General features: G+C 44.6%; 1 protein-coding gene across 2 annotated transcripts in view; it reads left to right on the top strand.

Annotated features, from left to right (window-relative positions):
• MSH2 (mutS homolog 2) overlaps positions 1 to 17,487 on the top strand; it is a 52,685-nt gene continuing 35,198 nt past the window's right edge. For both annotated transcript variants that reach the window (XM_068153678.1, XM_068153679.1), the window contains exons 1-6: positions 1 to 229; positions 3,567 to 3,721; positions 4,347 to 4,625; positions 4,913 to 5,059; positions 6,651 to 6,800; positions 8,629 to 8,762. In XM_068153678.1, the coding sequence (XP_068009779.1) occupies positions 10 to 229; positions 3,567 to 3,721; positions 4,347 to 4,625; positions 4,913 to 5,059; positions 6,651 to 6,800; positions 8,629 to 8,762 (1,085 nt within the window). In that variant the 5' untranslated portion in view covers positions 1 to 9. The remainder of the gene's footprint in view (positions 230 to 3,566; positions 3,722 to 4,346; positions 4,626 to 4,912; positions 5,060 to 6,650; positions 6,801 to 8,628; positions 8,763 to 17,487) is intronic.

The following is a 17,487-nucleotide window of genomic DNA, read 5'->3' as shown; positions in this document are numbered from 1 at the left end:
GGCGGCAAAATGGCGGTGGAGCCGCCGCGGGACGCGCTGTGGCCCGAGGGCGCGGGGGCTGAGGCGGGCTTCGTGCGTGCCGTGCTTTCCCTGCCCGAGAAGCCCGACACCACCGTGCGCTTCTTCGAGCGCGGCGACTACTACACGGTGCATGGCGCGGACGCGCGTTTGGCCGCCCGCGAGCTCTTCCGAACCCGCGCCGTCATCCGTCAGCTGGCGGGCGCGCCGGGTAGGTGCGAAGGTCCGGGCTGAGGGGCCTGAGGGGCGGCAGGGCGCGAATTGGACTCCCACACTGGGCCTTTCTGGGGGGGGGGGGCGGAGCGAGGGAAGGAAGGGTTTGGGGGGGGTGTCCGCCCGCCGTGAGGCGGCGATGGGTGCTAGGGATGTAGCCAGTGCAGCAGTTGCCCCTTCTCAAGGGCAAGGCTCCTGGGGTCTCACTCGGGTTGGGGCGCGGCCTGGTTTTGCCTTCTGTGGTGACGTTTCGCGCCTGCCTTGGGCTGAAACTCTCCGTGGCGCCATCTCTCAAAGCCAGGGAGTGTGAGGGGATGCTCTTCTGTCTGGAAGGAGGTTGTGGAGAGGTGGCTGGCGGTCTCTCCTCAGAAGTCACAACTGCTGGGACAAGAAGAAACGGCATCAAGTTACCTGGGGGTGGGGTGTTGGGTTGGATATCAGGATAAACTTCTCTGCGGCAAGGGAAGTGGTTGAATCGCCACCTCGGGATGCATTTAAAAGCAGTCTAGATAGAGTGCTCAAGGATAAGATGTACCAGCGGCCCTGGGAGGGTTAGAGGATGGTTGGACTTGTCTTGAAGGTCCTTTTCAGCGGTGGTGATTCTGTGATTCTCCCTGCTCCAGGCAGTGGGCTGCCCAGGGCTGCAGCGCCCCGGGGATGGCCAAGAGGGAAGGCAGTGATGCCTGCTGCTGCTGTGCCCTGTGCTGCTGCCTTCCGCTGCTTGCTGCTCGCAGGCAAACGTAACTGCATGCAAATCTCCTTCAGCCTCTCGCAGCCTTGAAATGATAATTAGCAGCCGTTGTGAGTAGGATGCGTGTGATGGATGGAGGTGTACGAGTGTAGGAAGCTAGCTACAGCAGAAAGCTTGGTTCTGAGTATCTACTCATCACAGGCTCCACTGCAGGAGTGTCACTTGTGGAGAGTGGGTTGGACACAGCATGTTCCATGGGCTTACAGCAGGTAATGTTTTCCCAGTGCAGTGCTAGGTTCCCATTTGTGAAAGTGATGGTGTGGTATTTTCTGTGGTAAACTGAGGGCTCATACAGTGCTGTAGTGCAGGTGATAGGTGAGCAATGGTAGCCAGGCAGGGCTAGTGACAGCCCGCAGAAGTAAATAATGTTTAATTAGGTATTGCATGAGGTTTTCCCTCCCGTCTGTCCCCTGTTACTTTGTATTTATCTTTTGGTATAAGATGATGGAGTTTGCAGGTGTGGAACGTATGAGCTTTGAGATGAATTATCTTGCCAGGGGAAGCAAACCTTAGTCTTTCATCTTGAGGATCAAGATAATACTACAAAATTAGTGTCAGCACAAAATAACCCTGTTTGTTTTGAGTGTTTTTGATTTATATGTGTGCAATGACATTAATAGGAGAACAACATTTCCATATTCTTTTCACTTTCTGCTGCAAGTGATGAGCTAATATGCAAATAACCCCCAACCTGTCTTCAAAACCACAAAAAAAACCCCAAACCACTGAGAAAATAAAAACTACTGCTGGGGAAGTTGTAGAGCTTGATAGTTTCAAATGTAGAATTTGCTGTCTCCCAGGCTAGGCACAGATGCATCTGTGTTGTTTTTGTATTCCACTTAAAAGTGATGAGTTTCACAGATGTGACTGTCAGCTTTGCCTTTAAAACCTTTTAAAGCCTTATGTAGCTAGAAGTAAGCATAAAAATACATTGTTTTTCACTTCACCTGTCCCCTGCTGATGTATTGCATAGTCTCAGCTGAAAAGAAAACAAAAAGGACAAAAATGTTTGTTTTTTTTTTTGACTGGTAAAGAGAATTCAGTTATGTGGAATTAATTTTTTACCTGCTTAGTAGAGATTTGAGGAAAGAAAATTAAAAAATGCTATTTGAAAGAAGCCTGTAAGTTGTTAAGGGTGTGGAAGTTTGCTGCTTAGCACGTGTAAAGGGAGGAAGAGTCTCAAATGTGCTGAGGATGTGCTACTGAAAAAAGGAATGTGATAATCGCTGTCTGTTAGAGTCACAGAATTGCCTAGATTGGAAAAGACCAATCATTAGCCTGACAAGTCCTAGACTAAACCATATCCCTAAGCACTATATCTGCAGGACTCTTAAATACCTCCAGGGTAGGGACTCCACCACCTCCCAATGCAACCTCTTCCAAAGCCTGATAACCCTTTCACTGAAGAAATTCTTCCTAATACTCTATCTGAACTTCCCTCGCTGGAGCTCAAGGCCATTTCCTCTTGTTTTATCACTTGGTTCAACAGATCAACTCCCACCTCTCTACAACCCCCTTTCAGGTTGTAGAGAGCAATAAGGTCTCCCCTGAGCCTCCTTTTTGTCTTATTGCTTGTGCCTACTTTATATGTCAACTAGCTCTTGTTTACCTGACACTACTCTGAGTTAATTCCATTTACCAATCTGGGAGAACACTTGATATACCCCACCCCCAAACCCTGGTTTGTTCAGTAGTGGAACTACCTTACTCTGAGAGTAGGCTGGTGCCTAAGGTGGCCCAGAAGGTGAGACAGAAGTGATATTGCTACTCTTGGCAGCTGTATCAAATTAAATTTGTTCAACTATCATCTGCCTGCACATATAAAGGAACAGAAGCAAGAGGTCTGTCCATCAGGCACTTCCTAATTTAGGTTTTAATAGAAACTTCAAAACTTTCAGAAAATGTATGGGGTTTACAGTATCTGTTGTGATAAAAGGGTCTTGGCAGCTGCCTTGTCATCTTCTGAGTCTGAATAGGGTGCCAGTCTGTTCTGTCAGCAGAAGTGGCTTATCTAGGAAAGAATTAGAATCATAGAATGGTCTGGGTTGGAGGGGACCTCCAAAGGGCATCTAATCCAACCCCCTCTGCAGTCAGCAGGGGCATCCTCAACTAGATCAGGTTGCCCTGCTGAGCCTCACCTTGAATATCTCCAGGGAAAGGGCCTCAACTACTTCCCTGGGCAACCTGCTCCAGTGTTCCCCTACCCTCATGGTAAAGGACTTGTTCCTAAAGAAAAGACCTTACCCAGAAAGAAAACCTGTGGCAGGCTTCTACCACTCATGAGATTAAAAATGTGTGAAAGATTAACTGGAAAACAAAATCATGAATGTTGTAAGGAAAGAGAAACATCTTTGTTTGTGTGTCTGTATAGATTTAGTGAAACGTGGAAGTGATCATTGATTGTATTTGGATGTGGAGTATGCTCACCTTCACCAGCTGAATGTCGTGGGGGTTTTGTGATCTCATGGAGTTTACAAGTCTGCTGCTTTTATATTAGAACAGGATCCTTCCTGCAGGTTTTTCTTGATTATTATGAACAAATTCAGATAACTCATCACTTTATAACTTGGTTTTTTGTTTTTAGGAACTCAGAAGCTTGAGAGTGTTGTGTTTAGTAAAATGAACTTTGAGTCTTTTGTGAGAGAGCTGCTTCTGGTTCGTCATTACCGAGTTGAGGTGTACAAGAACAAAGCGGGGAGTAAATCTGTCAAAGAAAACGACTGGTACTTGGCATACAAGGTACAATTTTTCACCTCATGATTGTGACATGAAAGGAAAAAAAAAACCAGAACAAAACCATAGAATCATAGTATGGTTTAGGTGGGAAGGGACCTTAAAGATCATCTAGTTCCAACCCCCCTGTCATGGGCAGGGACAGCTTCCACTAGACCAGGTTGTGCAAGGCCTCATCCAACCTGGCCTTGAACACCTTCGGGAAGGGGGAATCCACCACATCCCTGAGCAACCTGTTCCAGTGTCTCACCACCCTCACTGGAAAGAATTTCTTCCTAATACCCAGTCTAAAATACAAGTCCCACAGGTTGTAGTTTCAGGATTTTCAGGGACTGGCGTTGGTGGTGTGATGGTAAAGCGTGCAGTCTGTTAGATATCCCTGCATTTTCTACTGCTCTGAGGCTGGTGGAGTTTCTACTATATCTTTGCCATAGATTGGGAACTAAAAGAAACCTGAAGTAGTTCTCTTTGTTTAGGTGGAGAACGTTAACGGTTGCAGAAACAGAACTGTGTGTTTTATATTAATGGGCTGTTCCATACTTAATTTTCATCAGCTGTTTCCCTTTTTAAGAGAAAAATGCACTGTGTGTATGCAAAGTCTTTAAAAGTGTATTTCTCCTTTTTTAAACAGGGCTCTCCAGGCAATCTTGCCCAGTTTGAGGAGATTCTGTTTGCCAACAATGACATGTCGACAGCCATTGGGGTTGTGGGGGTGAAGCTGTCAACTGCTGATGGACAGAGAGTAGTGGGAGTGGGCTATGTCGACACTACGCTGAGGAAACTGAGTGTCTGTGAGTTCCCAGATAATGATCAGTTCTCAAACCTTGAAGCTCTACTGGTTCAGCTGGGACCGAAGGAGTGTGTGCTGCCAGGAGGAGAGACGACAGGAGAGATGGCAAAAGTGCGACAAGTAAGGGAACCACTGTAGCTTGCAGGTTTGACCAAGCTTTCTCTGAAAAGCTGTATTGGAGCTTATTAGGGAGGCTCCATGATTTGTGGAAAAGTGAAGGAGCAGTTTAACTTGTGCATCCACAATGGATTATTTGTCTGTTGACTCATTTGCATTTTATTCAGCAAAGTTGTTCTAAGGGTAAAACCTTCTCTTGTCATTCTCTGCTGCAGTCCGCTCCCTGTGCTGCACAGCTGTCCCCTGAATATTGAAAATATTTGATAACCACGTGTATTTATGTACAACAGGTCATTCAGAGGGGAGGAATCCTGCTGACAGACAGGAAGAAGGCAGATTTCACAGCAAAAGATATTGTTCAGGATCTCAACCGCTTGTTAAAATCAAAAAAAGAAGAGCAGATAAATAGCGCAGCGCTGCCCGAGATGGAAAAGCAGGTGAGCACAGAGCACTCACAGAAGCACACAATGGCAGGGCTTGGAAGGGACTCTGTAGATTGTGTGCTCCGACCACCCTTGCCACAGCAGGTTCACCTAGACCAGGTTGCACAGGAGCTGTCCTGGTGGGCTTTGGATGACTCCAGGGATGGGGACTCCACCACCTCTCTGGGCAGCCTGTTCCGGTATTCCACCACCCTCGGTGTCAATAATTTCCTCCTCGTGTTTAGATGGAACTTGGTATGTTCAAGGTTGTGCCTATTACCTCATGTCCTGTCACTGGGCACCACTGAAAAGGCTGGCCCCATCCTCCTGGCACCCATCCTTTCATTATTGATTCAGCATTGCTAAGATCCCCCTTCAGTTTTCTCTAGGCTAGAAAAGTCCCAAGTCCTTCAGCCTTTCTTCATGAGAGAGAGGTTCTTGTCCCCTAATCATCTTTGTAGCCCTTTGCTGTGCTCTTTCTCAAGTTTCCTGTACTTTATCAGCTGGGGAGCTCAGAACTGGACAGAGTTTAATGTACCCATGTTTGTTAGAAGCAGAGTGGTGAAAGTCTGTGTTGTGGGCTGAACTCTCTCCTTCCTGGTTTATGCTGGATTCCCATATTTGGAGAAGTGTGTTGTAAAACCCATGGTATATTAAACTGTGTTCTTGCTGAAGTGTTTAGCATTTCTCTGCTCAGTTTGAGTCTGTGTCAAAGTTGGATTCCAGGGGTCCTGCTGAAAATGAGAAAAACCTTTCAATTGTCTCTTTAAAGTAGTACAAGAGGCTGTGCACAAGAGGTGCTTCCTATTCAGTCTGTCTAGCCTAAGGACTGCAATACAATACTTTGATTGTTTTGCATGCCAGGAAAAATGATATGAAAATAAAGTCATGTTTATGATAATGCTTTTGTTTTATGTCATCTGGTTCAAGCAGCATATGATTTAGTGCCTGCATGTGAACTGAAAGTGTTTGAGAACAAACAAGAGGTAATTTGCTTGAGAGAAACATGCTTTAAAATGCCCTTCACTGATGGTGCTCACTGCAGGTGTAAGGGACAGAGCTATTTTCCCTTAACATAGGATTTCATAACAGGTTGAAATTGTTTGAAGTGTGTTGCAGCTGAACAAATCAGCCATGCATTTGCCTCTCTTATGAGCTGGCAGTAGTGTTTGAAATGCCATGCAGTGAGTCAGATCAGATGCTTGCTCTGGCTGAAAACTAACCCTGAAACCATGTCTTGAAATGCTCCATGGTATCTCATCTATCTGCAATGACTTGTTTGTGTTCCTGAGCCAGAAACATCCTGATAACAGCTTTGGGAAGCTGATGAGGTGTGCACTTCACATTTTATTTATCAGATTATGCAAATGTCTAGTTTGTTGTTCTTGCACCTACCTAGAAAGACCTTGCAGTGCCATAGAATGTCCCTATGGAGATGAAGTCTTGCCAAATAGGGCGAGTCTCTCATAGTCCTGCTGGAATTGACAGGGCTCAGTCTTCCCTGATTGTCACTTTCTGTGGGCATTTATCAAGTAGTGATGGACTGAGGAGTGTTGTAGCTGGAATGTGGTAGGGGTTTGATTTCTTGTTTCTTTTTTAATTTCAGGTTGCTATTTTGTCTTTGTCAGCTGTTATCAAGTTTTTAGAGTTGCTGTCAGATGAGTCTAATTTTGGACAGTTTGAGCTGGCCACTTTTGATCTCAGCCAGTATATGGTTCTAGATAATGCAGCTGTTCAAGCCCTCAACCTTTTTCAGGTAAGAAATGCACCCTTGAATTGGTGTTTTCTAATAGAATTATTTTACTGATTTATAGCTGTTTGATAAGTAGCCTCTTTTCCCTATGGCAACTCCCCAGACCCTCATTAATGGCAACTTCTGCATTTTAGCTTTGTTTGCAGCCACTCCTGTACAGTGTGTGCTTTATACACTGCTGGCCACTCTTATCACAGTTTGTTGTGGTTTTTGCTAGCTTACTTTGAAGAAGGGAAGATTGTCAAGATGGTAGAAGGTGGCCACAAGCAAGTGTCTGTTTAGAATGAATGTATGGGGAGAGCTGTGGAAGCACCTCATGATTGTAGCTGCTGAGGAGTCTGGCTAGCAGTGGGGGAAATGCTTTGTCTTTCCCTGGTTTTAGTCAGAAATTCACATCTCCAGTTGCAGGAGCACACCTGGGACATGGGAGTTCTGTAGCTTTGTGGTTGATGGGGAACTCCAAAGTGCAGTTGCTTGATACAGGAGTGGTATTGGGAAAGAAAACAGAAGCTTCAATTCGATGGTATTAAGGGAATAGGAAGCATAGGGCAGGTGCACTGCTGTTGGTGATGGAAAGGGAGGGCTGGCTGCAGCCAGGATGGGAAATGAACACGACTGCTTCATTCTGAAAGCATCATGGTGTGCTACCTGGCCAGTGTCCATCTCACATTGCACACACATACCCTCCCACTACAGCTATCTTTCTGCTGTAGGAAAACAGGGACTCGAAGTGGTGTGTTGGATCAGCTTTCCTCTTTTGTTTTTTGTGCTAGCAAACCCTGCTTAGCAGGAGCTAATACACTTTTGAGCTTCAGATTTATAGGAAGAAATCACAAATATGGTCCCCTGTTTACCTTAGAGGAATTTCTGGAGAGGAAAAAAGAGCATGTATTCAGCATCTGAGCTGGTTAGCTGTGCAGAGAGATCCTCTGATTAATTTTTCTTTGTTTTAATTAAGATATTTCTGTCTAGGGAATGAAACAAAATTCTGTCTCTTCTCAAGCTTTGCAGAGGTGTTCTAGGAAGTTCAACACTGTCATAGCTACATCACTTTGTACATCCTTGCAGATGTTGTATGTTTTTTTTGGCAGGCTATACATGACCATGCCTATCTTCAGGGGCTGTTGTGAGCTTTGGAACAAGGGGGTTTGCCATGTGGCAGGAGACTGGGTTGTTGCCTGTGTGGCAGGCTGTCTGTGGGGAGGTTTTCAGGCAGGTACTGAAGCAAAGGCAAAACATTTTGTAACTTGAGTTGCTTTGTGTGAGGTACGTAGGTGAGGTTCTTATGGTGCAGCAGATGCAGTAGAAACTGTGGCATTCCAACTTGGGTGTATTGGAGTAGGTTATTTATATATAATATATGCTCTCTCTGACACTTCCTGGGATTCAGGAGTTTCTCATTCCAATACAGATTTGCCAGGGGTTTAAATGTGTCTGTGTAGCTTCTCATGGCATTCTTTGCCTCTTCCTTTTTTCTCTCTCACCTTGCCTCTTCCTCTTTGACCTTACAAATAGCAAACTAGCAAATACATAGGTGTATTTCTGCTTTTCCTATTCACCAGGGCAGACTACAAGGCATGACTACTTATTTAACTTTCTTGTTCCTTTCAGGATTACTTTCAAACAGACAAACCTATTCCTGGCTTGCCATGTTCCAGGAACCAGAGTAAAAGTGCTTTAAAGTCATGCTGGTTTATGTGCCTTTTTTGGTGGCTACTAAGTTAAACACAGAAGAAATACTGATTTGTTTTTAGGTAGTAAAGTTGAGTGCCATCCAGTGAGTGTCAATAAAATTCACTAACTAATCTTTTGATGTTGTTCTTTTCCCCAGAGTTCTGTGGAAAATGCTAATACTGCACAGTCTTTAGCTGGCTTGCTGAACAAATGCAGAACCCCTCAAGGACAAAGACTTGTTAATCAGTGGATCAAACAACCCCTTATGGACAAGAATAGAATTGAAGAAAGGTAACAGCATTTTTGTGCTTGATAGACTTACACAAGTTAGTAACTAGTTTACAAAAGGCTCTTTAAACACAAAACACAACAACAGCAAAAAATAGTGGTTGGAGGCTTTTGTGTGCTAGTTGAACTGTAGTTAAAGCAGAAGATGCTTTTCCCTGAGGTGCAAACTGACACTCTGGTGTTGGATTAACTGTTAGTTGGGGTTGTCTTTTAATTACAATTCCAACATTTTAAAGAGGAGAGGTGGCTTTTGAAAGTCTCTAGAGAAGGAGACCCCACAACCTCTCTGGGCAGCCTGCTCTGGGGCTCCAGCACCGTCACAATAAAGAAGCTTTTTCCCATGTTGAGATGGAATTTCCTGTGGTTGAGTTTTATGTCCATTGCCCCTTGTGCTATCACTGTGTATCACTGAAAGAGCCTGGCTCTATCCTCCTCATAGCCATCCTGCAGATATTTGTAGACATTGATAAAGTCTCCTCTCAGCCTTCTCTTCTCCAGACTAAACAGCCCCAGGTTTCTCCATCTTTCCTTGTAATAGAGATGCTCCACTCCATCAGCCTTGTAGCTCTTCCTTGAACTCTACTCAGTAGTTCCCTGTTCCTCTTGAGCTGGGGAGCCCAGAACTGGATGCAGTATTTCAGATGGGGTCTGTCTAAGGCTGACTAGAGGGGGAGGAGCACTTCCCTCAACCTGCTGGGTACACTTCTTAATGCACCCAGGTACACTCTTGGCCTTCTTGTCTACCAGGGCACACTGCTGTCCCATGGATAACTAGCAACCAAGACTCTAAGGTCCTTCTCTGTGGAGCTACTGTTCAACCCCTAACCTGTACTGCTCCATGGGATTGTTCCTTACCAGGTGCAGGACACCACACTTATCCTCGTTGAACTTCACTAGGTTTGTCTTTGTCCAGGTCTCCCTGGATGGCAGCACAGCCTACTGGGGTGTCAGCCATTCCTCCCAGTTTTGTATCATCAGCAAATTTGCTGAGGGCACACTCTGTCTCTTCATCCAGGTCCTTGATGAGTCTGTTGAATGAGACTGGGCCCAGCACTAGCAGTTGCCAAGTTGTTTTTTATATGCTTTGCAACCTATAATGTAGAACATAGAGGTCTTTTGAGAAGGAAGTATAGGGAGTTACTGATTATTTCCCACTTGAAGTGTGCCACGTTGAAGGACCCCATTTAACAGTAACCTGTATCCTAATGGAATTGCTGTGAGGTGACACTGCTTTGAAGTGAGCCTGGTGTTTTGCCTGTACAGGAGGTATTTGGGTTTAGCTTTTATTCCAGCACGGAGAATTGGATGTCTGAAAGTTTCCTTTATCGTTAGATTCTTGTAACCCTCTAAGACCTATAGGTGGCGCAAGTCATCTTCTTTGCGTTGTTTATAACCTGCAAGGTGGTGCTTGTAGTTCTGGAGAAGCAGAACACGATGTTACTTCACTGGTCCATATTAACCATCGGTACAGTAGCAACACAAATTAATGTACATAGTGTACATTCTTCAGATAAAATAATGTTTGTCTCCTGGGACAGGTCCTAATGAGAACTAAGAAAACATAGGTTCCTGATACTTGCTTGTCTTGAAAGACTTGGGGTTCTGCCCATGTCTGGCTGGTTTTCCATGATTAAAAAATTATCAGTCATAGGTATACAAGATGCAGCCCTACTATTCCTGTGTGGTATGTTCAGAAGGCAGGTACATGAGGTTCCTGCTCTTTACCTTATAGTCAACATAGTTCTGAAATGGAGATGTAGTTGCAGAGACAGGAAGAGATAGATTAATTGCATAACATGATTGGCTATCATAAAGGTTGCAGCTCACTGTTTTACTCTGTGTGCTGAGGATGGACCTCTGTTCTTGTTCAGTGATCCTCTGAAATTAGCCTTGCTTTGGACAGGAGCTAGAGGCTTGGTTTTCTCTGCTGATTAAAAATCCTTTTGTCAGCTTTTCATTACTTTGGTGTTGTTTCCTAACCTGCAGTTCTCCCTGCAAAACATTGTAGATGGACTTTGTTGCTTCTATCATTCTGGTTAGTAGCTCTGGAAATCCTTTCCAAGTACAGGTCAGTACTTCTCCACAGCCAACAGACCCATTTCAGGCATTTAAATTAGTGGGTGATAGCCTGTGTCCTCAGTAAGGGAGGGTAGAATATGACCAACATGGAGGTTTGTCTAAAAGGCTTAATTAAAATGCACTTTAAATGCTGGGAGTGTCCCTAACACCTGTAAAGAAGCTTCTGAAATACAGGTTGAATCTGACCTGGGTGGAAGACAGAAGTGTGACTTGTTATTCTCATGCAGATTATGATGCAATAAATACTTTGCTGGGAAGAAATTGTCATTCCAGTAGTAGGAAAATGATGGTGGCTTCCAGTAAGCTTCTTGAAACATTACCTGGTTGCCCAGGGAGGTGATAGAAGCCTCATCCCTGGAGGTTTTTGCAGCCAGGCTGGATGTGGCTGTGAGCAACCTGATCTAGTGTATGAAGTGTTCTTGCCTGTGGCAGGGGGTTTGAACTGGCTGATCCTTGAGGTCCCTTCCAACCCTGACAGTTCTATGTTTCTTGAACACCTTTAGGGACATCTTTAAGTCCCCTGGGGAATAATTTGGAGACAGAAACTCTCAGTGTTTCCTTTTTTAAGGCTTTCCCCTCCTTTCAGCTTCCTCTCTTATTTTCAGAACTACTAGACAATCTGTATTTTCATTTGGATTTGTTTGTAAAGCTGAGAGTGACAGTAAGTGCTGCCTAGAAACATTAAACAAGAGCTCTGCTAGTCTAGCTCATGTCAGATAAGCCACATCTCAAAAAAAGGACAATCCTGGGTGCTTGAAACCTACTGAAAAGCTGAGATCCCTGTGTTGCAAGGAATTTTTGTTTGGGAAAGGATGTAAATCCCAGGATGTTAGGGGTTGGAAGGGTCCTCTGGAGGTCTTCAAGTCCAACCCCCTGCCAGAGCAGGACCATAGTATCTAGCACAGGAATGCATTGATTTTTGTCTGGGCTTGTAATTTAATTTCATTTATCATGTGTAAGGCTTCTGAAGTCTTCAATGTTTTGTTTGCCTACAGTTTTGAGTTCCTCTTCTGTACAGAATGAATGCAAATGAAAAAGTATTTGTGTGGTTTTTCTGGCAGAGAAATAGAAGTTGTTTGGTGTGTGCTCATAGGAAATGCACACTGGAAGGTTAGCAAACTAGAACAGTGTGAGTGTTGCTGGAGCAGCATTGTAAGCTTAACCTCATAACTTTAATTAAGAGGGTGGAAACTTAGGAGAAATAAACCACAAAAGTAATAATAAAAAATAATCATGGATACAGCTTTGTGCAGCTGTGTCTGGTGTTTGGAGACCATGCAGTGATAGCATTTTATCACTGGACCCCAAAATGCCATGTTTAATTAGACAGACTGGCACTGCAGCATTATGCTGAGAAGCAGCTTTAGCTACTCCTCATCTTCGGTTTCTCTGAAGGTTTTGGGTGGGGCAGTTTCAGTGGATGGAGTTCATGAACTTGCCCATGACTGTAGACTTCTTCATGAGTTCTTGCTCTGTCATTTCATTGTTCTTTGTTACAACCTAAGACATGGAGGTTTAGTAGTAGTTCTTAAAAGATGGACGTTTGTTTTCCAAAGGCATACATTCCTGGGCTGATGGAATGGCAACCTTCAAACAGTTCTGACACTGCTTGTTCTTCCCTTTATTTAAATTAGGATAACTTTGCTTTCATGTCCTTGACCCTTGCTCACACTAGCTGTGAAGGGTCTGGAGCACAGCCCTGTGAGGAGAGGCTGAGGGAGCTGGGGTTGTTTACCCTGGAGAAGAGGAGGCTCGGGGAGACCTTGTTGCTCTCTATGACTACCTGAAAGGAGACTGTAGCCAGGTTGGGGTTGGTCTCTTCCCCCTAGGCGACTTGTGACAGAACAAGAGGACACAGTCTCAAGCCACACCAGGGGAGGTTTAGGCTGGATCTTAGGGAGAAGTTCTTCCCAGGAAGAGAGATTGGCCCTTGGAATGGGCTGCCTGGGGAGGTGGTGGAGTCACTGTCCCTGGAGGTCTTTATACAAAGACTGGATGAGGCTCTTAGGGCCATGGTTTAGTTGATTGGATGGTGTTAGGTAGTAGGTTGGACTTCATGATCTCAAAGGTATTTTCCAACCTGTTTAATTCTGTGATTCCTTGAGTGTGGATTGTTACCAGTTCTGTTATTGACAGTGGCACTAGTGTTCATGCAGCTGCTGGGTAACCTTTCAATGCATGCAGAAATCAAGGGTGTAATATTGTATAGCATCTAGTCCAGTGAAGCAAGGCAGCTGCTAAAAGAGTCAATCCTAGTTCCTCTTTCTGGACTTCAGCTTGTGCTGCTCCCTTTCTTTGGTCTCACAGCTACAGAATAACTTGCTTTGGCTTGTTCACAGATGAAAATGAATCCCTGAAAAAGTGGGAGAAGTTGAAATCTAAATTTAATCCTTTTGCTCTCTGCAGTTGGTCTGCAACCTGCTGTCATCACAAACAGGAAATTACCATCTCCTTAAATGCAGATCAAGCCAGACCTGTTCTTCAGATTTAATAATCTGGCTGGTGTTTGCTTTCCTTTGGTGTCTTGACTCTTTCAGAACTTATGCTAATTAATTTGTATTGCTGCAAGAGAATAGATTGGGTGGCTGCCTACCCTCAAATTGGCAAGGCTGAATCTCTGGAATGGAGCTGTGCACTGCCATTGCTAATAAACTTGCTACTTTCCTGACAAATTCACTGTGAAGACACCACTTGAGTATTTTTAGCTCCTATGGAAAACAAGACCATGGAAATGCTATGAAAAATAATGTATGCATGGAAATAAAGGAAGAGATGGGCTTTGTAACCTTGGGAAGACAAAGCAGTATCTCTGGCAAAGTGTTTGGGGGATGCTTCAAGAATTTTGTTTTGTGAAGTGTCCTCTTAGAGCTTTGGTCTGCCCAGCTCCTTAAGGGTGAGAGATTCAACCATATATTGACTCAGCAAAAGGCTGAGTCAGTAATACTGTGCTGGGTTTTTGAGGTGGGAGAGCATTTGCTGTGTAAAAAGCATGTTGAAAACTCAGCTTAGCTGTTGGATGGTTCTGTGGTTGGTTTGTTGTGTGTCCCTTCTCTGAGCATGTGTGTTTAAAAACTGGAAACTGTTTATTCTGTGAAGCAGCAGATTGCTGTAAGGTGAGAACATCCCATTTTTATCTCAGCTCCTTTTCCCTGGAGCTAATTCATTAAGGGTAATAATTTTGTTACTTCTTGAGTGAGAATGAGGAGGAGTGGTGAATCACATCTAAATAGTGGTGTTAGATATAACTCTGGTCTGAATGGCAGTTCTCAGTAATAGTTAAAAGCCAAATTAAACCATTTCAAGAAACAAAAGGCAAGGTTTATTTTCTAGTATAACTTGGAGAGCTGACTCTTTCTCTAAGTAAAATACCCAAAACTGTGGAATGGGAAACAGAAGACACTTGGGTTTGGCTTTAAACTGTGACTGGGGTGACCATTTAAGTGTCAGCTGGATGCAGAGGTGTGTACAGGTTTCTCTGCAATGCAGGCAGAAGCAATACTTTTTGCTTTTAATCTTTTGCTATGTTCAGAAGCCAAGTCTTGTAGAGCAGGTCTGATCTGCCATCAGAGCATGGAGTAGTCCCATGTGCAAAGTGAACCATCAGTGGGAGATGCTGGAGGGCCTCTGAGTCCCTGATGTAGGGCATGCATGGTCATCTGTCCTATCTGCAGAGAAAGAAGGGGGGACCATTGAAAATCTCTGGTCATTGCTCCCCTGTAGAAATGCTTCTGAAGATCCCTCTCTATTGCTCTGCAACACAGCCTGCAGCTCTTGGCTGTGTGGGGAGTGTGTGATGACATCAGGAGTGCTGCCAGCCTTGCCTTTTAGATGAAGAACAAAAGTTTCCTTTTGGCTTCTCTTAATTTTCATTGTAGGGAGTTTGTGCACAAGCCTTGGAGCCTTGCAGTTTTCAGCTTTGACAAGCTTCCTGGCTAGAGGAGGCAGAGCAGAGCTCTGCTTGTGTGTTGCTGCTTTGTTTGCATATGCTTCAGAATGCTGTCAGGCACTCCCTTCCCTCAAGGTCTAATAATATTGCTGCTTCAGGAGTGAGATCTTAATTGCAGTGAGGTGGTTCCTTGCTGGAAAGGATAATTACTGAAGGGACCTCAAAAAATCATCCAGTCCAACCTCCCTGCCAGGGCAGGATCACCTAGAGTGGGTCACACAGCAATGCGTCCAGGTGGGTTTTGAATGTCTCCAGAGAAGGAGACTCCACTACCTCTCTGTGCAGCCTGTTGCTGTGTTTTACCACCCTCACAGTGACAAGGGTTTTCTTTGCATTCATGTGAAACCTTCCATGCTCCAGCTTGCACCCATTGCCCTTTGTACTATTATTGGGTATCTCTGAGCAGAGCCTGGCTCTGTCCTGCTGACACTCACCCTTCACAACTTCAGAAACATGAATGAGGTCACCCCTCTATCTCTTCTCCAAGCTAAGGAGACCAAACTCCCTCAGCCTTTCCTCAGGGGGGTGCCTTTTCTGATAATCTGGGTTAATTTTCATTCTGAGCTCACTAGCTTGAAGCCTCACAATCAATCTGTACAGCTTCTAAATCTTTGCTTGATTGTTACCAAACAATAACTATTTTGTGCCTGATACAATCTCAGGACTTTAATTTGCTATCTCTAGGCTTTGACATAATACTTGAATGGGATATGCAGGAATTAATGAGAGTGGGGAAGAATCTGTTGCTTCCCCTGGTACATATGAGTTTTATGTTCTATAAATGTTAGTGATGGAGAGGAGTGAAGCCTTTCTTGGAAGAATGCATTACAGAGTTTAAAACCTGATCTGTAAGTGGACCAACCATTCTGAGGTACAAGCATCCAGTCTTGCTTTCATGGTAGCATGGTCTGGAAAATTTGAGAAGGCAGGACCCCCCCCACTGCTGGATGTGGCTTTCTCTTACATTGCTTAATCTTTCAGGTTAAACAGCAGGGAGCTTGTTGTAGAGCATTTTTGTCTGCCTGCCTAATAACACAGTGCTATGCAAGTGAGTGCAGTGTGATTACTGTGGCTCTCCTAGGGCCTAAAGCTGCCTTTCAAACCTTGTATTCTGAGTTTCACTCTCTGGAGACTTTCAAAGCCTGCCTGGAAATGTTCCTGTGTGGCCTGTCCTAGGTGATCCTGCTTTGGCAGGGTGGTTGGACTCAAAGATCTCCAGAGCTCCTATCCAATTCCCCACCACTCTGTGCTTCTGTGACTACTTCAATAGAGCTGCAAAAAGTAGTCAGCATATTCATGACTGCTTCAAGCTATGCTTTTGAGACTGAAAGACAGTAGTAGCAAGTTCAGTTCAAAGACCTACCCTGTGACAGTGCAATGAACATTAATTGCTAGCACTAAATAGGTCCTGAGGATATCAGATATGTGCCTAGAGATCCCTTGATTTAGTTCACTTCTGATTTGAGGGAGAACAAAAGTATGGCAGGGTGGAGAAAAGCAGCAGGTGGCAATACTACCTCAGCCTTTTTGTGGTGGCACTGTTGGTTTCTGCCATCTTAGAAGTTTGTGAGACTGTGGCTTGAGGGCATAACTTCCTAGCCAGCTTTAGACAGCATCAGCATACAACTGGGCTTGTCCACAGCTGGTGGAGTCACCCTAGAGTGAGGGGCTTTGGGTGGAAAGCTGACAGACACAGAAAAGAAGGATCTGTGTTTAAGGAGGGGGCTGCAACTGGGAGCATCACCTTCAGTGTCAACTTGAGGTGTCTGCAGCTGCCTCTGTCAGACTACCAGCTTTTCATCCTCCATGCTATGTGGTTTGTGAAGAGCCCTCCAGCCATACCAATGAGCCAGGTTGTGCTTGGTTTCTGTGACATTTCTCTTTCTGCAGAGGAAAATTATGAAACTCTGGGTCTAGCACTGTGAATCATTGCAAAATTTTGTAAGAAGCCAGGAAGATCATCAGGCTCCAAGGATAGCTATAATCTTACTGAGATGACAGCATTGTCTTTGGAAGAATGCAGACATTACAGGTCACAAAATGCATCACTGTGGGGCTGTTTGTTCCCAGTTTGCTGTTTCTGTTAACCTACTCTATTATGCAATATCTTCAACTGCTGGAAGCCTCTAATTTCACATCTCCCACATAAAACAGTAATGCACTTTAAATTCTGAGTTGAGGATGTGTATACACTGTTGGATTCCTTCAGTGTCATCTTGAGAGTTTTGTTGTTTAGGCAGCCTGTATTTTTAGTTTAGCTTTTTTGCCTCTCTTTCAGGTTGCAACTGGTTTTCAGGGAGGGAAGCTGTGAAGTCATTTGATATTACAGAAGCATTTATAGCATGTTCTTATCTGAGGAAATAAAACCAACCTTATGCTACCGTGCTGGGGGGGAAATGATAACAAGTTATATGGTTTGGGCAAGGTGGGAAACAGGAGGATTTGAGCCACTCAGTGTGGAAGGGAACAGATGTGAAGGTGCAGGCAGGGTAGGAAGAAGCCTTGCTTACTTGGGTGCAAACCTCTTGCACAGACCTGTTGGAATTGGCTGGATTGTCTGCTTCTACCTAAAAGCCCTTGTGCATGTTCAGTTTGGGGGAGCTGAAAGAGAGCTTACTTATTTGTACAGCTGGTGACATTCTGCTCTACTCTGGTGAGACCCCTCCCCAGAACAGTGTCTAGCTCTAGAGGCCTCAGCCCAAG

The sequence above is a fragment of the Melanerpes formicivorus genome, unplaced genomic scaffold (genome assembly GCF_026170545.1).
Source record: "Melanerpes formicivorus ecotype bairdi unplaced genomic scaffold, bMelFor1.0.p_v2 SCAF_26, whole genome shotgun sequence".
NCBI lineage: Eukaryota > Metazoa > Chordata > Aves > Piciformes > Picidae > Melanerpes > Melanerpes formicivorus.
The sequence above is the reverse complement of the archived record's forward strand: the minus strand, read 5'-3'. Positions and strand labels throughout refer to the sequence as shown.